The sequence below is a fragment of the Hoplias malabaricus genome, chromosome 1 (genome assembly GCF_029633855.1).
Source record: "Hoplias malabaricus isolate fHopMal1 chromosome 1, fHopMal1.hap1, whole genome shotgun sequence".
Classification (NCBI taxonomy): domain Eukaryota; kingdom Metazoa; phylum Chordata; class Actinopteri; order Characiformes; family Erythrinidae; genus Hoplias; species Hoplias malabaricus.
The window spans coordinates 400,728-419,804 of NC_089800.1; the positions used below are offsets into that span (position 1 = coordinate 400,728).

A 19,077-nucleotide genomic window follows, 5' to 3' on the forward strand; every position below is an offset into this window, starting at 1 on the left:
CTTTGGGTGACTGTCTGTGAGGAGTGTGGCGTGTTCTCCCTGTGTCTGTATGTCTGGTTTCTTCCCACACTCCAAAAACACACGTTGGTAGGTGGATTGGAGACTCAAAAGTGTCCGTAGGTGTGAGTGAATGTGTGAGTGTGTGTCGCCCTGTGGACTGCTGCCCCCTCCAGGGTGTGACCCACTGCTGTCCTGAACTGAATAAGCACTTACAAATAATAAATGAATGATAAAATGGCCAACAAGTGCAGGTACTAGGGAAGTATGTTAAATAATGTGGCATCTGGCAAACTTCACACTAACCTTTTTAACTTGTGTAGAGCCCAGTGGACGGAAAAATAATTTTTAGCTGTGTGTTTGTGTCCAGGAGCTGCTGAAGAGAACACCAAAGAAGCACAACGACTACCCCCTGGTGCAGGAGGCTCTGCATGTGATGAAAGCTGTGTGTTCCAGCATCAACGAGGCCAAGAGACAGATGGAGAAACTGGAGGTTCTGGAGGAGTGGCAGTCCCACATTGAGGGATGGGAGGTGTGGACTTACTTTAACAAAACTTCACTGATCATTGTCAGAGACTAGCCTCAGTCTAACACACACTAATCACATTATTTATAATTATCTTGCTTTTACCACAGCAGCTTCATCCAGTGAAAACTATTCTGCACCAAAACTTTCTGACAGATGTTTAGTGCAGAACTATTTTGTAAATGTATTTCTTTTCTTTTTTTTTTAACATTTGTAAAAAAGAAGTCAAAATGAATCACATAAAAATAGTTAATGTGGCCACATGGTTCACTGTAGGGTACGGTCTGTACCAGATCACTTTATTTGAAGAGCCAATTTTCAGGAAACCTACAAAGCAGGATTAGCTTAAAGTTTATATTTTGCACATTTTCTTAAAAAACAAACTGATTTTATGGTTGAAAATAGATTCCAAACTTGTGGATGGTGTCTCCAGTCTTTTGAACTTCACTATGTATCATAAGGGTCCAGATTGTGGCTCTGATTCCAGAGAACCTTTCTGACCAAGCGCTGCTGTAGATGATGGGTGTTAGAAATAGCAGCCACTGTTTGATTTCTCACATCATCTTTTCTGGCCTTTCTTGTAAGAAACACATTCTGTCTCATATCAAACCACGTCCAGAAACCAAAGCTCGTCTGAAAGTGCAGAATAGAATAGTGCTGTGTCCTGGAACAGTGTGTTCTCTTTATAACCTGCTTCTTTCTTCATTCTAGCAGCAGAAAAAACAGCCTCTAGTGTAGTGCAGATTTGTTAAAAGACCCCACGGACTGTTATCTGAATTTCTCTGTCCTTCTGGAGAAATAGTAAGAAATGAGCTCACTGGAGTAGGTTTGAGCCACCAGACGGCAGCAGGTACAGTGGAACTTTGCTCTGTATCAGAGACTGACACATTCCCCAGCCCTCTCCCAGCTTTTCATCTTATTAACGGGTGAGTAAGCGTGGGAGGAACAATGGCGCTGATTGTGACTGACTTAGGGCTGTGGGAAGGTAATGGTCTCAGAGCTGAGGGACGAGGCATCTGGGCTGTAGACTCTGAAATGTCTGCCTGAAACTGGGCTCTGCACAGTTCACGTTTTTATTATCAATATCAGAATTAGTAAGCGTCCAGTTTTCAAATAATCTTTTAACCCTATATTGTTCATAATTGTCCTGAGAAGTGTGAGGTTTTCACCTGAAGCTGTAGAGCTTATAAACTGAGGCACTACATTCAGAATTAAAGTCTTGATGTGGACATATTCTACTCCTTTTCCACAAATCAACACAGTTCTGATATTAATGAAACGCCTGTGACCTGCTTTGGTCAAAAACCACAACAACCCTGTGCAGAAAAATCTGTTTCAGCGCCTGTCTCTTAAAATGGAAATGACACACACATGCACGCACGCACGCACGCACACACACGCACACACACACACACACACACACACACAGAGAGCTCACACAGAAATCATTAAAATCTCACACACAGTTCAAAGCAACAAGAGGCAAGGTAGACAGGAGCTCCGTTGTTTTCTTCTGTTCCTTCTCTGCTCTTGTTTTACCAGGTTTTGCCAGTTCTCTCAGTCCTCCACATTTCCTTTGGCTCTGTTTTCTCAACTCTGCTCATGTCTAACCCGGCTCTGGGGCTCTGGAGATTCTCAGAATGTTCATGCACTTCACCAAATCAGAACCACACATTTTATCCCATGTTTTCTGACTTAAAAGTGTGATTAGTGTAGGCTTTTAGTTTATTTGTAAATAAGGTCAGGGATAGGTGCACGCAGCCATGTGAGGGCTGGAATTCAAAAGGCTCAGCTGTGTTAATGCACGCTGAAGCCACCTGAGCCACGTCCACACGCAGCACTGTAAAAACACACAGTCAAAAACGGCCTGTCACTTCTTTAATACACTGCACTGATTTATAGAGGAATGCCTTGTTTCATTATAACATTTCTTTATAAGATTTCTGTGGGGGTTATTTTTCCTTGCAGCAGATCTGCGCCTTCGCAGCAGGAACACACCCTTTTCTTGTAGGCGAGAAATTATAAATGTCGGAACTAAGCGGCCAAGTCTGCCCCATGAATTTCTCCACCGAGTGTAAAGCAAGGGTTCTGGGGAACTGTTTTGTAATCAATTAGTTGTACATACTGTTCTGAGCGCAGTCATTTTCCCAAAATAACTTTTATGAACTACAGAGCAGCCCTTTGGAAGCAGACCCTGGTCTGTTTTAGCCTTTGGTGGTTCATTAATGGCAATTTGCCTGAGTGTTACATCAGACTGAATGAAAATCCATGTGTAAACGCACAGTGTGGGTGTGGTAAGGTTTGTCTTGATGGTTTTATGAATCCCAAATTTTCAGCTCTGCAGCTAAAAACTCTGCCCTAGGAGCTATTTTGGTGTTTACTGTCTGTATGCGGAGGGTTAGTGTGGAGGGGTGGAGTGGCATAGGATAATAGAGAGAGTCATTATTTCCATCCCAGGGTCCAGGGCCTGCTGTTTCTTGTTAGCACTGACCTGGAGCACAGCTAGGTGTTTTCAGCCTGGAGGCTGTCTGACCATACAGCTGGGCATCCATGTAATGTGCTCACTGTGAAATGTGTTTGAAAGTCCACTGTGAATTTATTGTGGGATTGGGGTCCACCGACCACCGTGCACTTGTTCTTGAACTTCGGTTTTGTGAGGCACTCTTAGGTCCAGATGATCTTTCAGTCCAGTTATGCCTGCGATTCATGTGACAGTTAAAAGGCTTAAAGAGATTTATTGGAAACAGATGTGTGTGTGTGTGTGTGTCAAAGTAGCTTGAGCGTTCTGCTCTCTCATTATGCTGCTTTACATTGATGCCGCAGTTTTGCCAAAATCCGAGCAGAAGAAAAGTCTTTGTGTGCACAGTTAAAGACATAATCACAAAGGGAAATGAAATACCAACTCTCCACTTCTGAGGGTTAACCTCACATGTGTAAACAAGAAGAACAAAGGGAGAGAGTGAGAAAGAGAGGAGCAGACGGTAGTGTTACGCTCAGCACTTTTGCTCGCTCTTGAGTGGAGTGCTATTTTTATCTGAGGACTGATGTGGAGAAAAAGAAGAAAGACGTGATGTAAATGTATTTTGGCGAGACCAGCAGAGAGTCAGCCATGTGGTGACCATCCCATTCACAACATCTGCTATCAGCACTCTGTTATCTGTTGAAAATAAGTGGTGCTTTTCTGCTTCAACCTCCAAAAACGACGGCTGTTGGGAGTAGGTTGTTCTACAGGGAGATGATAAAGACAGTTATTGCTTTGTTGAGTCACGAATCCTGGATTCTGCTCAGTGAAATTGCAGAATCTCTTTCCTTGGTGTTCTGGAGAATAATGTTTCAGAGCCGAGTCCTGCTTCCCCGAGATGTGCGGATAAGTTTTAGCGTCCTATTGCAGTTAAACCGTTTAATGTTACCTCATTCTTTTCCTTTTCCCATGGTTCAGGGCTCTAACATCACAGACAGCTGCACCGAGATGCTGATGCAGGGCGTTCTGCTGAAGATCTCCGCTGGGAACATCCAGGAACGCGTCTTCTTCCTCTTCGATAACCTGCTGGTGTACTGCAAGAAGAAGAACAGGTGAGCGATCAATCAGAGTCCAAACATCAAAGACGGAGCCAGAAAGGGTTCTTCAGGGCACTGGCACAGAAGAACCGTTTCAGGTTCTAGTACAGTGCTGTTTCAGTGTATGAATTTAAACATTTAAACCATGCAATATTTCTAGACCAAAATCCATTCTTGTACAAACTGAGGGACTTTTATATTTAAGAGTGAATAATGCAGCGGTTCCTTGAACAAGCGGGACCTTGTTCTGGAGGTCTCTGTTTTGCATGTCCTTCAGTAAGTTCCCCCTTAAAAACCATATATAGATCGAGCAAAAAACAGTATTTTGACTGCACACAAAAAGATGATAATTTATCGCAATCATCAGAACATCACTTTCTAGAGCGTTATTCAAATTTGTGAACAGGTGGGAACCCCTCGGGGCTGAGTCCAGGCTGTAGGATGGAGAAGTAATATTCTGGAATCCACAGTCACACACGTGTTACCCAGAATGTTGATTTTTCTCATAGCGATTGCAACAAAACTAATGATATAACAGAGTTAATGTCTTCCATATAAACCCTCAGAAAGTGTCACTTCCAAGAGCCATTACAAATTTACCTTCAGGGTCAGTAGATTATAGTGAACGCCCCTCTGTACTTCAGCATTTTCACTGCCCTAAATCAGCTGAATAAACTGTTGAAGGTGATTGTTTCGGTGCTGGAGCTGGTTGTGTTCTGTTGCAGGCGTTTGAAGAACAGCAAAGCTTCAACAGAAGGCCCGCGGTATCAGTTCAGAGGCAGAATCAACACTGAGGTGATGGAGGTGGAGAATGTGGATGATGGTACAGGTCAGTGTACAGCCACAGCGCTGTGTTGAGATCTGAACGATATATGATCATTGAACACCATTTCACAATAATTTATTGTCATTATAAAGCATTAACCCCAACAAAACTGATCTAACTTCTCAGGGTTTTGCTCAGGTGAGTTTGACTTGTGTGTCATTATCATTTAAAAGCTTATTGTAGCGATGACAATAAAGCCAAGGCTGGCTACTATTAAAAGGGTCTCACCTTCACGTTACACGTCATATTCTTTACGCATCCTGATGACGTCACATGGGTCACGGACGACGGGGGGACCTGCCCATATTAATCAAACCCATGCCTGCCAATGTACACTAACTAAACCCATCTGCTGAGCTAATGGCTTATGATGGAGTCTCATCTCTTTCATGACTTTCTGAAGGCTGAAAAATGACCCATCTATGCTCTCTGAGATACTGAGGCCACCTTCAGCACTGCTCTCTGGAGTGGCTCCCCCTCTGTCTGGGTGGGGTGGCGTCAGAGCTCTGAGGAGAGGTTAGAGGAATGCCATTTCTGGGCGAGATGACAGACCCTTGGAGCTCTGGCCCTTTCTGAACGCTGAGCAGAGTGTATCTTGGCTAAAGACGAGTGCTGATTATTCGTTTTATTTGCAGAAGCAATCATTTGTTCCTCGGCAGACTTAATATCAGGCTTTTAAGAGACGGATGCATATCAGGCTCCAGAGGAGAAGCAGAGGTTCGTGGGTGTTCTCTTCCAACCCCTTCGTGTCTCCGGGTGAAATGTAGAGGCACATTATTACTGTGGCAGAACTCACACATAATGAAAGTAATTCTTTTTTTTGGCTGAAGCAGACATCCCCTGTACGACTGTAAAAGGCCTCTCCAAACCACACAGAGGGTATAGCTCTCAATAGTTTACATTTCTATCATCAGACGGAAGGAGAAATCTATGTCGGGGCTGGAGATAAGTTCTGCTTTTACAGAGAAAGTGAAAATGTTCATTTGTGACAGAACACAATTCGATTATTTAACCATTAAAATAATTCTTTTTTAAAGAAGAAGCACCTCACAGACGTAGCGTGTAACTCACTCTCTCACATTCAGCAGATTATCCCCAAGGGGGTGCTGTTAGCTTTACGTCAAAGCAAATGTAGACTTTTTCATTTTGTACAAATGTAGATTTTGTCTCCTTAAGTTCACTGTTATTAGAGTCAAAGAAAGTAAAGAGACAAAGTGCACTAGGCATATCTTAGAATCACCAGAAACACTTGGTAAACACTCACCACAGACCAAAACTGAACAGATATTAAGCCGAACAATGTCAGAAACTGAGTCTTTGGCCATCACACAGCTCTCCAGGTGGATCGAAGCTTTATACGTTTAAAGCCTGTATAAGCAGCAGGTTGGATGAGTGACAGATGTGTTGTGTGGCGTGTTAATCTGTCTGCAGCTGGATCACAGATCGATGGCTGTCTGCTGTGATTTGTCTGATATTTGTCAGTCAGATACTAAACAACGAGATCAAAGCAGCGTGCAAATAAAACCCCAATATAATCACTGTCCAAAGAAGACCATGTATCGTTTTGTTTTCTAATTTTCATTTTTCACTGATAAAATGGATTAGAACAGGCCAGTCTTGATTTCAGTTTCCTTTTAACGTACACTTAAGAGATATTATCTCCCTCTTCTCCACAGTGGAACACAGTTCTGTTTCTTAATGAAACGTCTGTTACCCGCTTTGGTCCAAACCCCACAGCAGTGTTCTCCCCCTGTGTAAACAGCCCCTGTTCAGAACAGCACCTGTTCCTTTAAATGATAATGAGCCGCTCGCTGTTCACCCCGACCCCGAGCGCACAGCAGTGAGGAGCGAGGAGCAGAAGCTCTGGTTTTTAGCCGTTTTCACTCTGTTCTCTTTCTTCTCCGTTCTGCTGCAGTTTTGCTGCATTTAGCCTCATCTTTGCACTCTCACACAAACGGAGTGATTTTTTCATAATCCGTCCCCATTAAAGTTGCTTCAAACTTCTGACTGATGTGCGACATTCAACTTCTTAATAAGTTTGAACAAAGGAGGCTGGCCATATTGCTTGATATTTACTACAAATTTAACAGAGTAACCCACAGATTTGATTACAGTGAACCACTGGCTGGAAGGGCTCAGCTTGTTTTTGAAAATGTTCTCAGTGGAACAGCCTTTGTAGATGTTTCACAAAAAAGGACTTATCTCATCAAAAAAACATTGTGAAAGCCATTGTTAAAGCCACACACACACACACACACTCTCTTTTTAAAATCCCCAGCTTAAAAGAGATCTGCGGGCTTTGTTTTTTATTGTTTTATGTTCTTACCACTCACTTTGCAGATGTAATCAGTTTTTTGGGATCTTTGGGGAGCTGCGGATTTACTTTCAGCTGCCGTTTCGTGTCAGTTCTCCATCACGGCGTAACGAGGGCAATCAGTGAGGACCATGACTTTTACATTTTACTTTGTTTTTGAAAGAGTACTTTGTTCATTGTCCGTTTCAAGTTGGGAATGTTTTAGTTTGCACTCAGGGTTAGTGCTCTGGACAGTCCTTCCTCACTGCATTCGTTGAGTTCCCTGAGGAAATTGTTCTGTTCTTGGGACTAATACTGTACTGAAAAAGGACGAGTGAGATTTAAAGATGGGGATGTCATTGTAAATAAAGTACATTAATATTTAATCATTAGGTTATTTTTTGCTGAATAATATGAAAACTGTCACTTTTTAAAACCAGTGCTGTTACATTTTGAATATTGAAGTGTAATTGTGTCTTACACAGAAACACTTGAAAATGTATTAATTTCTACAGCGAATAAATTATGCTTCTTTTATTCAAACATTTGAGGACAACCATCGTAATTAATTAAGCTGCACCCAGTGTCGACTCTTTTGGAGCTTTAATGATACACACACAGCTTGTATAATCCTCATAGAAAAAGCATGAAATGAATGAGATGGAGCAGCAGCACATGAGCCTACGGACACCAATGCTCTATGCCATGCTTGGGCCAGAGGAGTATAGACCCCTAGACTGAGGCTGTGGAGCAGGTCGACTTTGTCCTCGAGCGTCGGAGCGTGATGATTCTGAGCAGTGTTTGTTATTCAAGCTCAGTACCTGACCTCTGTAATGTTCTTGTGGCCAAAAGCCATCAAATCCTCACAGAAATATGAGGATGAAATCTTCACAGACGAGTAGAAGGGGGAGCCAGGTCTGTGCCAGTGCTCGTCATTTCAGAAGAAGTGTTGGAAATGATGTATATTTCAGTTTGTTTTGAGCTCTTGTTGTTTTTTTTGGTTCCTCAGCGGACTTCCACAGCAGCGGCAACATCGTCAACAACGGCTGGAAGATCCACAACACGGCAAAGAACAAGTGGTTCGTGTGCATGGCTAAAACTGCAGAGGAGAAGCAAGAGTGGCTGGAGGCCATTCTGAAGGAGCGGGAGAGGAGAAAAAGTGAGTGGAGGAGGAGGAGAGGGAGCGGAGAGCAAGTGTAAAGGGTTTACACAGAGGCTAATTAAGCATGTCAGAGGCTGTTAGTGTACGGCTGAAGTGTTCACGGTGATCTACCTGCTGTTTTTTAGAATCTGATGTGAGCGGCTGCTACCTGTGAAATATAACTCACCTCTGAAACACACAAGTGATTAATCTCAGCTCTTAAAAGGCTCCTTCATCAGCAGCGCTAATATAAACCCGCTGTACTTCTGTATTAGACCTAATCATTTCTCACTCCAGACTGAATGGAACTGAGTGATGAGTGTTGATGTGGGAACAGTCAGGTTTTGCTTTAAAAAAAGTATGGGATTGATGCTGAAAGAAACAAAAATCTTTGGGAGAATTTATTCCTGTCACTCTCTGGTCTCTTTCTCTCTGTCTTGCTCTTTTCCCCCTCTCTGCTCCCTGTCTGCTTCCCTCTCTCTCTCTCTCTCTCTCTCTCTCTTTCTCTCTCTGTCTCTCTCTCTCTCTCTGTCTCTCTCCCTTCTCTCTCTCTCTCTCTCTCTCTCTCTCTCTCTCTCTGTCTCTCTCCCTTCTGTCTCTCTCTCTCTCTCTCTCTCTCTCTCTGTCTCTCTCCCTTCTGTCTCTCTCTCTCTCTCTCTCTGTCTCTCTCCCTTCTGTCTCTCTCTCTCTCTCTTTCTCTCTCTCTCTCTCTCTCTCTCTCTCTCTTTCTGTCTCTCTCTCTGTCTCTCTCTCTCTTTCTCTCTCTGTCTCTCTCTCTCTCTCTGTCTCTCTCCCTTCTGTCTCTCTCTCTCTCTCTCTCTCTCTCTCTCTCTCTCTCTCTCTCTGTCTCTCTCCCTTCTCTCTCTCTCTCTCTCTCTTTGTCTCTCTCCCTTCTCTCTCTCTCTCTCTCTCTCTCTCTCTCTCTCTCTGTTCTGTAGCTCTGAGGTTGGGGATGGAGGAGGACACCTGGGTGATGGTTTCGGAGAAAGGAGAGAAGCTCTACAACCTCATGACTAAACAGGGTCACCTCATAAAGGACAGAAAACGCAAACTCATCACCTTCCCCAAGTGCTTCCTGGGCAGGTAGGAGGGCCGGGAGTCATCGAGGGGAGACAGTAAACACTGACCAGCTGGTGTTATACTGAGTTTAAATATTTGTTTTAATTCAAAGTAAAATTAAGGGGTAAAAAAGAAAAAGATGGTTGTATTTTACATTTGCGCAGTCCTTCATCTACAGATCAGTAACAGTACACACACATGGAAGAACAGACTGGTGTGTGTATGTAGTTATTCCGTAAGGTTGGGAGAGAGAAGCATAATGGAAGAGACAAGGAGACTGCATCACATGTCGTTACAACAGCTAATGAACACAGCAGACACAAACAGCTGGAGCGCTGGAGAAGTGATGTTTTCCCGACCTCACCGTGTTTCAACGAAGAGCAGCTGCTGTTTGGATTTACTTCATAAAGCAAGGCTTCAGCATCGGCTCAGGAAGAATTTTCTATAACCCTCGATTTAAGTCGGGCTGGTTTTCACCTTTCTCTGCCGTTCTCCTTCATTTCTTACACAGCTTCTATAAAGAGCAGGACCCCATCTGTGTCTCTCTTTCCCTCTAACGCTCCCAGGAGGGTGAGGATCATCACTGAAATCAAACCCAGACTCATCTGCTCATGAATCTTGTTTAAGGATTACTTCTTGGGCACGGCTTTTGTGGGTTTCGGTGTAAATCAAACCTAGATACAACCTCTGATTTAGAATAAAGCTCCGGTCCAAACCAGCTTACAGCCTGCTGTATATCAACATTATAATCAATGCCAGTTCTCTGATCACATTATGCCACCAAGCTGGAAGAGCAAGAGCTTTCACATGCTTCATCCGTGACATTAGGGGCACAGCTGTGGTCTGATGGTTAGAAAAGTCGGCTTGGGCCTGAACGGTCGCTGGTTAGATCCACACCACTGGCAGGAACCTTCAGGATTGGGGTGGAGTGGAGGAACAGTGCTGTTTCCTACTTCAGCGTGTCTTTCTTCACATCATCAGTGGTGTTCAGACTCTCAGTCTTTCAGGGTTAGCACCAATGTCGAGGCACTTGTGGTGTGTTTTTTTTCCCCTCCCCCTAACACTCTGTAAAGTGTCCTTGGGTTTGTGAAAGGCACTATATAAACGTATTATTATTATTATTATTATTATTATCAGAAGTTCTTGGCGTCTCCAAATCTTTTACAGTTTTCGGAGAGACATCCAAACTCTGGTATTTCTGTTTGTACGAGACGTGAAAACTTACTAAATGGCTCTTATTCAGAGACTAACAGAGGAAACGTCCTGTGGCTGCACATTTAATGGACTGGACCTGCTCACCTGGGATTGGGCCACTGCCATTTGGACAAGTTCTGCTGTGCAGTGGTCTGAATGTGGGATAAAGATCTTTATGTTTTTAAATATTGCTCCATTATGTATGGAACTTTCATAAAGAGAGGCGGTCAGTAGAGTTTACGCAGCTTTTAGTAGCACTGTGTTTGTCCTGAAGCACACCACTGAGTTCAAAAGCGAAGCCACCAAAAATTTCTGTCTCTTCCTGTTCCTTCTCTTGAAACTTGAGGATGTGTTTTACAGCGATTAAGTGACATCACCTGAGACTCGGCTAAAACCTGTGCCTTGTGAGTTTCTGCACCGTGCCCAGGTTAAATTCTGCAGAGTGAAAGCCTTTTAATCCAGGTTTTCTCAACTCCAGGGCTAAATGTTTGAGGTGTTAGAGGAAGAGCCGTGCTGGTGTTGTGCTCCATTTTAAAGGGGCATTCCACCTATTTTAACTGAGACGTGAACATAACCCTTCCTTTGCTTTATTTTAGGAATAGAACATTTTACTATGAGCCACTCAGAATTATTTTGTTTTCCGTTTGTCTGTTTGTTTTCCTCCTGCCTCCGACACCCATGAAACTGTGTAATGCACTTCTCTAACCCTAACCCGAGCTCCTCAGACCCTACAGAACTAGCTACGAAACCAGAGCTCCTTACGGTCTGGGGGCTGGACCTGTTGGAGCGTGCGGAGACCGGCGGTTGCCCCCTGATGTCTTTAATCATTAGAATATTTGGTATAAAATGTTGGTACTTTAAATGAATTACACAATCATATGAAGGTTTTGCTGCTTGGAATTTTTTAAATATTTCAAGTCCATTTTATAGTTTCTCTTTTTTTATGAAGATCTAATAACTCCATCATTACAGTGTGTGGTAGATTACATTTCTAACGTAATTGACAGAGACAGCGCAGGTTACAGGACACTGCCTCCACCACAATTTTACAGGCTTTTAGAGGCTTCGTAGATGTGCTGAGACAAGGGCCCTATGCGGCTCTGAATTACAAGTCAAGTCCAGCTCCTACATCTGACTCGCAGACATCTTCACAAAGAAAACCTCACGCTGTTATTGCTCAGTGTCATTTTATTCAAGCTGCTGTGATTAGAAACTGGAGAGAAGAAAGCGCCCTCAAAAGCCTGCCTCATATTTGTGGCTGTCTCAGATTGTAAATGGATTTTGGAGTTGGGACCACTTTCCCTCTTTGGTGTCTCCACACAATCGTCTGGATCCGTCTACACTTTCAAACAAAACCTGCCTAAACATCTCCTGCTGATGCTATTTTTGTCTTGGGTTGTTTTTTTATTTAAACAATAAATGTACACAGTTCCCCTCTCAACCCACAATATGTAATTTATCCTTCTGACATTAGCTCCCTTAGTTTTACACAGCAGCTACGAGGACTAAAGCAGGAAGAATCTCACCTTTTCCACAAGGGAGTTCTGGGTCTTAATGAAACGTCTGTGGCCTGCTTAGTTCAAAATACCACAAGGATCAATCCCCACAGCAGTGTTCTCCCCCTGTGTAAACAGCCCCTGTTCAGAACACCCGCTTTCAGCACCTGTTCCTTTAAATGATAATGAGCCGCTCGCTGTTCACCCCGACCCCGAGCGCACAGCAGTGAGGAGCGAGGAGCAGAAGGTTTTTAGACGTTTTCTTTCTTTTCCATTCTCCTTTTCTCAGTTTATTTCTCCGCGCTCTTTGTGTTTGTTTTGCTGCTCATCTTTGTTCTCTCACACAACCGCGGGTCCAGCGCTGTGATTGGAGTGACTTAGACAACGGGGTGGGGCGGTTCTAAAGTCTCTGCATGTGACATCGGCCTGTTCCCTATCCGTGTACCTCTAGAGCAGTGGGGACGTGTTCAGGGACTGCACCCTCACCCAGTGTCCCTCTGATTAAAAGCAGATTGCCTCTTACTCTGAGCCGCTCCTTTCCTCATTCTTAATTCCTCTCTTTGCTCTCACGCTCCAAAGCTTTGAAGTGGAGGGCTATTTTTAATTCATGAACTTTATAGCTGTAGACACTCTCTTTGTTGGCTTTGAAAGCTCAACACAATGTGGAATAACTGAAAGGCAGAACAGTTTGATGAGGTGGCAGTTTTCCAGTCGAGCGAGAGGTAAAAAACTGGGGTAGCGTATTTGAAATGTGCAGTTATTTGTCGTTGTAAAACGTACTATGAAGTGTGTCTTCTGCATTTAACCCGTCCAACACACACACACACACACACACACACACAGAACGGCGGGGAGCAGTTGTGGGTTTGGTGCCTTGCTCAAGGGCCCCTCAGCCGTGGCTTGAGGAGGAGGCTCTGTTCTCCGTGCTGTGGCTCAGTGGAGCGTCACAATGATTTTGAAGCTGTAATATTTCATTATTTGTGCCTTGTCAGACCATGAGAGCTCTGTATCCTGATTATTTGTCCTGTTCTATCCCCAGATCAAGAGTAGAGGTTTAAATCATGTCCAGCGTTCACCCCACACACAGGCATATGTTTAGCTTGGCTGGGGAGACTAACCCTGCTGCTGGGCTCTAAACCTCAGGCCAGTGCTGCTCGAGCAGACCGTGTTTGTTTTGGTTGTGTCTGCTGTGGAACAGGGGAAGGAGAGAGGTTGACGGTGAGGATGGTAGAATACATCCTTCTGTTTTACCTCGCAGCATTGTGGAGTTTCATCTGTTTACTCCTGGCTGGAGAGAGGGAGAATTGCACTTGTTGTAAAATTAGGTGTTGGTTTCCCTCTTGTTTGTTTAGATTTTTTAGTTCTAAGTCCTTAAAACCACATTAAAGTGTCATTAGGAGGAGGCAGATTTGCTACTTATCTGCAGTAGGATGCTGTAGGCATCTGTTCTTTATTGGCTGTGTGTGTGTGTGTGTGTGTGTGTGTGTGTTTCCAGCAGTGTATTTCAAAATGTTTATTGGATTATGCTTGACACACCTTCAGGACGTTGTTATCTGAAATGTGTGTAGGTTTTGCTCCCTGTCATGTGTCTTCCTGTGATTCAGGGCCTGACGGGTGTAAATTGATTTGTCGCTGAATGCAGACACTGATTTGAGGGAGAATCCCTTTCTATAACTAAGTATATCAGCTGTTTTAAATGAAACATTTCTCTAATAGCTTTAGTTAAACGGAGATGTCCATGTCTTTTTTTTTTGCACCGTAGGATTGTCTCAGTCACCCTAGGCCAAGAGCGGAACTGGCCTCGTTCTCTGGGTGGGTAGAATGGCCCCCATCATGTCTCAGCTCGGGGTGATAGCTAACGTGGGCAATGTGCATTTCCTGTAAGTGCTAGTTGGAAAAGAAGCAGTGGTTTGGCCTCATGCCTCATAGGAAGTGTGTGTCCCTCAAAAGCTGATGCCACCGGGTGATATCAGGGGGAATTCATTGATGGGGAACTTGTGATGACTGATCGGGGCAAAGTTTCAGCACAAACTTGGGAATAAAATGGTCATTTTTTAATCAGAATCATAGTCATTCCACAGTAAGTGCCCCCTCTGCTCACTGCGCATCTGCCGAAAACACAGGGGTCAGACGTGGGCTTATTTTTCATTTATTTGCCCTGTTTCTGCAGTGAGTTTGTGGCCTGGCTGATGGATATTGGAGAGACTGATAATCCAGAAGAAGGAGTTCACCTGGGTCAAGCTCTGCTGGAGAATGGCATCATCCACCACGGTCAGTTCCATAACCCTGACCTTCAAGACATCCCTACTGTCCTTAGTCATTACTGTGATGTGGTCCTCTCCTTTACCGCTGTGGCTCTAGCTGTTTCAGTGATTACATTGACTGTCCACTTTATTATTAATCCTGTCCTTGTTCTCCTGCTCACCGACCCCTTTATGAACTCCACCTTCCTTAAAGCTCCATATAGGTGTTGAAGTACAGACCATAGCCCGTCTGTGGATGTGCAGTTTATCAGCTCTGCTCCGTACAGCACTGGTCCGTTTCTAAACACTTAACCGCACTTGGCCAGATATTAAAGGGATGGGAACTTTTATGTGATATGGTATAGCTTGTGTGTGTGTGTGTGTGTGTGTGAGTGAGAGGAGCGTGTATATGGGTAAAAGTTTTATTGTTGTTTCTAATAAAGTGACCAGGTTTTTAATGTGATGTTTTTAATAAATTGATTAATGACTGTCTTGACTCCATTCTCTGGATAATTTGCGTCCCCCGCTAAACCAAATTGTTCCATCTTCATGGTCAGAGCTCTTGTTCCTATAGACTCTGACTAATAGCGCTATTATGATTTTAATTACCATTCAATCACCATTGTGCCCAGTAGCAGGTGGGAAGTTTGTGTTTACATAACGCAGAATAAATACCCCGATGGTGTGTGTAATATCAGGGGGAAACGCCTGCCCTGTGGCCTTCAATGACTTTATCATGTGTGTGGGCAGCTGGGTCAAGCTCTGCTAAATGTATTCACGCCCCCCCCCCACACACACACACACACACACCTCAAACAGTCTGGCCCATGGCCAACCATCCCACCTAATGGGGTCCCACTTTGCAGCTTCCTCACAGAGGAACGTTCCCCCAGTGCGCTCATTCAAACAGTTTGTGTCAGTGAGCGTTCACAGAGGAAGCTGGATCTGAGGGAAATGCTGAGTGAAAATCTGTGGGATTACTTTGCATAACCGTGTTAATAGATGTTGCATGTGGAGCTACACGGAGCTAAAAGCTACCGGACTTCATTAAACAGCTCCTCGTGGGGAAGTTGGAGAAATTGTCCCCTTAATTAAAACAGCACCTCTGTAGAACTTTTTCATACTACACTATGTACTGGTGAAAGATGCATTTCAGATTGACTTCACTCGGTATCCATCCTGATTCATCCCTCGTGCTCATTATCTCTTCACAGTTACAGATAAGCATCAGTTTAAACCAGAGCCACTGCTGTATCGGTTCCGATTCGATGACGGCACCTACCATCCTCGCAGCGACATGCAGGACGTCATCTCCAAGGTAAACAGACTCCGGTCTCTCAGCCGCATTGACATCATACGATTTACAAAGGTTGGATTCTACTCGTATTCACTGGACCTTTTCATTCTGGAATCCACCCAGTGATTTGTGTCTGCAGCTCAATGTATGACATATTTATTTCACCTTATAATTGATCACTTGTGGAATGGCAGCTAAAAAAATAGTAAATAAAAATCTTTAACGCTGTTGTTAGAAACTGCAAGGCAGAATCTGTTTAATAAAACCTCTCCCTTTGCTCTCGCCCACAGGGTGTTAGACTGTTCTGCAGGCTTCACAGCCTCTTCACTGCAGTGATCAGGTAAATCTCCAGTGTTTCAGTTTGCCTCATTAAAGCTGTCTGTCCTTGTTTCAGCAGCAAAGCTGGAAATGTACTTTATTCAGATACATCCCCCATCTTTTCCCTAATCATTAGTCATCATCAGGGATGACGTAGAGGGTAAATACAAATAATCACAATTTATATTTAAAAAGGTACATAAACAAATTAGCATTTACTCACCTTTTTAATTCATTTACACTCACAACTTTGTGGAATAAATGTATAAAACTTAAATCAAATCCATTAATCCATTCCACTTCCAGCCCCAGCTGAAGAGTTACAAGTACAGACAGGAAATTCTTTATCCTAAGGATCCAAAAAAATGCGTTTGAGTATTGAAATTATGTGTGTTTCATCTTATTATCGTGTGTTAGGTCGACAGGTCTAGTCCAATGCTTAACATCAGTTACCTCAAATACCAAGAAGCTTATATTATGTTGTCTTCAGATAGAAAGTTGACCTTGTTCACCTCGAGGAACAATGTAGCCCTGACAGAGTGTTGTTTTTACATGAATATTTAAGTTGCCTGTCTGTTATATTTGTTTCATCTTTTAACAGTGTGATTTAGGGCTATTTCTAATGTTAGTTACATTAGCCTCAAAGAAATATTGACAATCAAAAGAAACTGTGGGCACCCAACACGCTCCACTACGTTTGATGTTAGAAAGGAAATAATTGTTTTTTAGGTGGACAGACTATTGCTTATGAACAAAATCAATTGGACTTAATTTTTATGTTAAATTCTGATGTTTACAGACCCATGCATACACAGCTATTCCTCAGAGGGACAAAGACATGCTTCCTGAGTCTGAGAAGGCTTTTCAGGGGCCTAGATGAACGGCCAAAGTGGCATTTGTCCTGGTTAGGAACAGATGGCTAGCGTATGGTACTAATGGTGCTTTCCAGTCATTTGGCCACTGTTTTGTGCCAGTTTTGGAAATCTGGGCCTGTGTAGAGTCCCAATGTGTCGTGAGGTGCCACAGATGCTGTGCTTCAGCAGAAAAACAACCAAGCTGTCGGACAAAACGCAAGAGCAATTAAGCAAAAGCTTGAAGCCCAGCGCCTCTCTTTCACTGGCAGCTAGCGGGTAGCATTAGCAAGCGTAGCTGCTGTGTTACTAGCCTCCAGTGAAAGATGTGCACCAGAAACATGTCTGAGAGTTTGGCAACCATACTAGCAACAGTAAATTAAATTTCTCTGTCTGAGGTAACTGTTAATAGAGTTAGTGGAGACTTTATGTGCTGTACTCTGACTAATCAGGCCCTCTGCTTTACACAGATTTTACAGTAAGATCCACTAGACAGAGGAGTTCATGATGCTGTTCTTTTAGACCACTGCTACTAGAAGTAAATCTCCCACATATTTATCAAGATTCAACTCGACTGCTTTTTAAAATAAATAAATAAAAAGAATACATGTGGAAAATGGACAAAATATAATATAGTTGTATTGAATTATAGATATTTCAGAGAACACAATGATGATCTAAAGCAAAGGACACATTCTGGATGTTGCAGCTAAATTGTTTATGTATGTTTTTATTTTTTATATATATTTTAAATGTTCTTGTGTATGAGGAATGTGCCTGTTGTGATACACATTCAAGTGTCTGACCACAACATCCAGTGTCGCCAACATAGTGACATTGTTACTATATTTAGAGAGTATTCAGACCCAGTGATTCTTTTTCAAAAACGCGACTAGTGACGAATCTAGGGACATTTCTGGAGACTCGGAGGTGAAAGCACATATCGCTCTGTGTTTACTGTCCTCACTGCTCAGTGGGTGCCGCTGAGAGCCCCTCTCCCGTCCCAAAGCCCTCACAGGCAGTCAGTCTCTCAGGAGCTGCGTCCAGAGCAGAGAGGAGAACCACAACCTCTCCACTCCACGTCCAATGAACCGGATGAACCGTTGATGCCCAAAGCCACCAATGATCTCGCCCTGGCTCACAGAGAGTGGGATGTAAAGGTTTCTTCAGTGTAACACTAAAATAAATCACTGTATTTGACTCCCACAGTCTCAGTCAGATGACCTCCTCTGTGAGCAGCACAATGCGTGAACATTAGGGTTACATTTAACATAAGTTTAAGAAAAATTAAGTAACTCTACCTGAGTGACTCTTTTAACGTTACTTTGCCAGTCCCAAACCCAGATGAAGGACGAGTGTTGGACGTAGAGTTAGACATTCCACCCCACATAAGTCATTTGATTGAATGTGATATTCTAACATTGAACAACACAGAACAAACTGTAACGTTTACTGTAACGTGGGACTAGACAAAGCATTAATATCGTGAATTTATTTTGAGAAATGTTGCCTATTTTAATGACAAAAAAACGGTTCTAAACATATTTTTGCTCAGTATTTTCTCCCCCACGACATTATTCCTCTCTTCCACAACGTACAATTACAAACAGAAAATATGCAAATTAGGTGATGGCAATGACATTTGCAACAGCCAATATCTACTTTCCTAACTGAGGAGTGACCAGCCATTGTTGACTGTACAGTGCACACTCTTAACTCCTACAGCATCTGAAGCAACTTACAAACACACAGCAGTCGTCCAGAGGATGAAGTCCCTGAATATCACTGAGGGTTTGATCAGGAGCCAGATCCATTTAGTGATGGTTGTCTGACGCAGAGAGAGTGACATTTGGTGGATGCTTTTTCTGCAGATTATACTGCATTTTTGCCAGGTTTTGGCTGCCTGCTGCACGGCTGTTTAAACCTCATTTATCACTGTGACAGGTTTGGGTCTGTGTGGTGTTGGTGGTGAGAGTGTGGCACACAACAAAACCTGCGCCAAACCTCCAGAGATGGCTCCAGTGAAGCTAGGAAATAAGTCTTACTCTTAGAGGCAGAAAACACATTGTTGCGTTCTAAAAGTGGTGGAGTATGTGTGAATAGAGTGTTTTTGTGCCACCTTCTATTGCAATTACAATAATATTTTAGTTTTTTAAAACTGCAGCTGAGGCCTGAGGCCGTATGTGTCCAACATGTTTCTAATCATTGTGGATAGCTAAGATTGGACTCATCTGGTTTTGATTACGCTTCAGCATGACTCTGTGTGTGTGTGTGTGTG

General features: G+C 43.3%; 1 protein-coding gene across 1 annotated transcript in view; it reads left to right on the forward strand.

The window, feature by feature from the left end:
* The window catches only part of prex2 (phosphatidylinositol-3,4,5-trisphosphate-dependent Rac exchange factor 2), a 78,184-nt gene that overhangs the window by 40,888 nt on the left and 18,219 nt on the right, over nucleotides 1-19,077 (forward strand). Inside the window, exons 6-13 of the mRNA XM_066677944.1 lie at nucleotides 368-529; nucleotides 3,963-4,096; nucleotides 4,807-4,910; nucleotides 8,210-8,359; nucleotides 9,280-9,424; nucleotides 14,261-14,361; nucleotides 15,548-15,651; nucleotides 15,921-15,970. Of these exons, the coding sequence (XP_066534041.1) occupies nucleotides 368-529; nucleotides 3,963-4,096; nucleotides 4,807-4,910; nucleotides 8,210-8,359; nucleotides 9,280-9,424; nucleotides 14,261-14,361; nucleotides 15,548-15,651; nucleotides 15,921-15,970 (950 nt within the window). The remainder of the gene's footprint in view (nucleotides 1-367; nucleotides 530-3,962; nucleotides 4,097-4,806; nucleotides 4,911-8,209; nucleotides 8,360-9,279; nucleotides 9,425-14,260; nucleotides 14,362-15,547; nucleotides 15,652-15,920; nucleotides 15,971-19,077) is intronic.